The sequence below is a fragment of the Notothenia coriiceps genome, unplaced genomic scaffold, assembly GCF_000735185.1.
Source record: "Notothenia coriiceps isolate Sejong01 unplaced genomic scaffold, NC01 NC01_scaffold00030283, whole genome shotgun sequence".
NCBI lineage: Eukaryota > Metazoa > Chordata > Actinopteri > Perciformes > Nototheniidae > Notothenia > Notothenia coriiceps.
Window position 1 is genome coordinate 179944 of NW_011362984.1, and position 3667 is coordinate 183610.

A 3667-nucleotide genomic window follows, 5' to 3' on the forward strand; every position below is an offset into this window, starting at 1 on the left:
AGTACACTCTCCTTTAAGGTCAGTTTTGATCTTTACCTTTTCCTGAAATATCGTGGTCTGCTGCATGCTCTACAGTGTTCCTCAAATAGTCGCTAACTGTCTTCAGTTAGGGACTAGTCATCTAAATAAAATAAATGTAATTATATTTATTGACTAATGTTATCATGTGATACGAACCCAAAGCCTGTAGTATTTCTGTGAGTTTGTGATTGGTGTAAACTGAAGGAGTTTCAATACATTTGACGGAGACATACTCAATACATTTGAAGGAAATGTGCTGTAAACAATAGAGCAAATGCACTGCTCTGACCCATTGACGCACAGCAATAGAGGCAAGCAATACAGGGACTGCAGTTCCTCTTTTATGGTACAAAGCTCCACAGGGTCTAGCAGAATGGCTGCCCTCTGATCTGTTTCCTACCTCTCTGTTCCCTGAAAGCCTCTTTTGTTTCTCTCCTCTCAGCGTTTGGCTCTCTGCCCTGCCTGGCTCAGACTCGTCCTTCTAACATCAAATCCACTTCGTGCATCAACCTGTCCGTATCGGAGCCCGGTCCCCGGCAGCCGTCCCGCCCCCGCGTCCTGCTGAAGGCTCCCACTCTGGCCGAGATGGAGGAGATGAACATATCTGAGGTGAGGCCAGACAGAGATGGGAGGGGTCGCAGTAGCACATGCGTTGTTTCCCAGCTCTGGTGGGTTAGATGGAAAGGGAAAATATTTTTGAGATTAAGTCTATTTTTCCCCTCCAGTTGTTTAACATCAAAAATTGAAGAGGGGTTACTCCTGCACTCCCACAGACATTTGAGTTTCTTGGAGGCTGCTAAATAATGTATTTTAGATTTTGGCCAATTTCAGTTCAAAATAGATTAGGCGTTCAATGATTAGTCTCCCATACTTGAGAGCTGACAAATGTTTTGTAATTGTTTGGCTCGAAATAGACATTTTGAGAAGATTTAAAGAGGCCCTATTCTTCTTTTTGGGTGTTTCCCTTTCCTCTAGTGTGTTGTATAGGCTTCTGTGCATGTAAATGTGGGAGGCGGTCGCGTAGTGGGTTAGTGCATTGGTGTTCGGATCAGGGGGTCACAGGTTCAAACCCCACTGCAGTCAGCATGTCATTGTGTCCCTGAGACACTTCACCCCAAAGTGCTCCTGTGGGGATTGCCCACAGTACTGAGTATGTTTGTCGCTCTGGATAAAAGCGTCTAACAAGTAACATGTATTGTATTGTAAATGGTGTGCAAAGGTTACATTCCCTGTATTCCCTCCAGAGTGGGTTTCTCTCCTTCCTACTATTGGTAGGAGTGTGTGTGGCTTCAGCTGTCTGTGTGCCCCTGTGAGATGCATGCATGAGATAAACAAACCCAGTTTTGCATCGCTACAGATGTAAAACTCCACAGGAAACCTTGAGGTTACCATGGAAACGTACCCCTCCAGACTAACCTGCTCCTAATCTGGGCCATGTTGAGGTGCAGCTTCACTTCAGACTGAAATACAGTTTTGTTTTTTTAAGAATGTATCAATTCATAGGACTAGTCAGTTATGATGCGATTAGTGAAGTTGGATTAGATTAGATGTACTTTATTGAACCCAATTTGGAAATGATTTCCTTCAGAGCAGCATGCAATCAAGGCATTGAAATACAAATCAAAATAAATCAGAAAATAAACTGTAAATATATACATATCATCTGGTAGTCAGCTTTATGAAAGTTTAATCTTGGTTGAGTTAAGTTCATTCACACAAACCCTAACATTTCAGCCAAAGAATAATGTTAAAGAGTCCTCTCCTGCTGATGTTCAGGTTCATATTCATATTTAGTCCCTCTACTGGGACATGTCTCCATGCTTTAACGTTCAAAAAGCTTTTTATTTTTCTCATACTGCCTGTGCTGCAGCACCTCTTTTCACCCTCTGTTTGAAACCAGAGCCCAGTCTGCTCTGATTGGCTCTGTTGTGATTGGTCAACCGCTTCGAGATGTCCGCCCCTTAGCCAATCATGCCAATTGAAGCATGGTAGTGATGACACTATGTTACAGAAGTAAATAAAGAAGTCCAATGGAGGGCTTCTTTAATGAGCTAGATGACAATTACATTCTTATCCAATGTTGCCTTCTACCCCCCCAGGAGGAGGAGTCCCCAGAAAGCGGGGATCTGAGGCGGGCAGAGAGCTCCCCCATCCCTCTGAAGAGAGACCGCTCCTTCTCAGAGCACGACTTAGCCCTGCTGCGGGCCGAGATGCTGCCCCCCCTCTCTGACACAGCCCTGCTGGGGGGGGCGGTCCGGCTGCGGGGGGAGAGGCCTCGGTCCAGGACTCTGACCGGGGCCGGGCCACCTCCTACTCACAGAGGTCAGTTACTTTAGAAAATATAACAAGTCCTGACTTCAATAGAGAACGCAAATATAGAGTTTCAAATGTAGTCAGTGTTATTATATCAGCATCAACCCAACCAAGAATCAATTGATATTCAAAGGGATCCAATAAATGAGGAACACGTGAGTCCCTTTAATTACCATTGAGTTATCCATTTAAAAGTATCATGTTGCCATAGCAACACTTGCCGTCAACTTGCCATTACATTTTTGTGGGATTGCTTGAACGAGCTTCATGCATATCAATCAATCAATTAAATTTAAAACTGCTCCATGACTCACTGTGAATTTCATATTGAAAGATGGCAGCTGTATAGTCGGTGAAGAGGCTTCGCTGACATGACCAGGGGGAGAAGGAGCGAAACATCATTTAAATCGATATTTTTCCCAACACTGTGACTTGTCAAACACAATATAAGTACAAGACTTTATAATCCCTGAACTTCAACAGGCGCTCCGGTCCAAACTGTGTGCATCACTTCTGGTTTCTGATGTGTTTTGAGCACATTTGTGTTTTTATATTTACATAGTTTAAAAAGTACAGTGTGTTTCTTCAGATGGAAGTGTTTTGGGTCTTTGTAGAGCATTCCCCTGTCAGCCACCGTAAGAAACTAATGAGAAACATTCAAGAAAAATGCAGTTGATGTTCTGGATATTGTTATTTCAATATTATTCTACACGGCCCTTTTAGCACAAATTGAAACAATGATGAAAACAATTATTTCACTTAATCCATTTATAAAGGGGCATTGAAGTAGGAACTGTAATTGAAAGGCCTTAATATTCAAATAAAAAGTGTGTAAAAAATATAGATCATCATAAATATACACCTGGTGGCACTATTGCGACTAAAATAAGTGTATATTACCTAGTAGTTTTCCTTGCAATAACAACCTGCAGACTGTCGACCCTGTGTGGCAGATGATACAAGCTTGATGCAGTTTAATAATATATTATAATATGTTAAACCCGGGCCCACAACATTGAGTGCATTTACTGTAGATCAGGGGTGTCAAACTCAATTTCAACTCGGGCCACATTAGCATCATGGTTGCACTCAAAGGGCCAGTTTTATATATAAGACTATATAAGAATAAATATATTTATAAATATTTAATATATATAAAATCATTTATTATACAACATTATTTCCTCTGGATTGGATTATTATCGGATAGGTCACTTCATAATTAACTACGGGTGAAAGCAGAAATCTAGGGCAAACAATTGCAAGTCTCTTCAGTGCGCATGTCACAAAATGATTTAAAAATAAAAGCCAAATTCTGGAAAAACTAAAAAAG

General features: G+C 41.5%; 1 protein-coding gene across 1 annotated transcript; it reads left to right on the top strand.

Annotated features, from left to right (window-relative positions):
* Positions 1-295: 295 nt before the first annotated feature.
* On the top strand, positions 296-2343 carry LOC104959485 (protein spire homolog 2-like; the record flags this gene model as incomplete). The annotated part of the gene is made up of 3 exons (XM_010787387.1): positions 296-332; positions 464-630; positions 2121-2343. Coding segments are annotated over exons 1-3 (427 nt in total), but the record flags the coding sequence as incomplete, so codon positions are not given.
* Positions 2344-3667: the final 1324 nt, after the last annotated feature.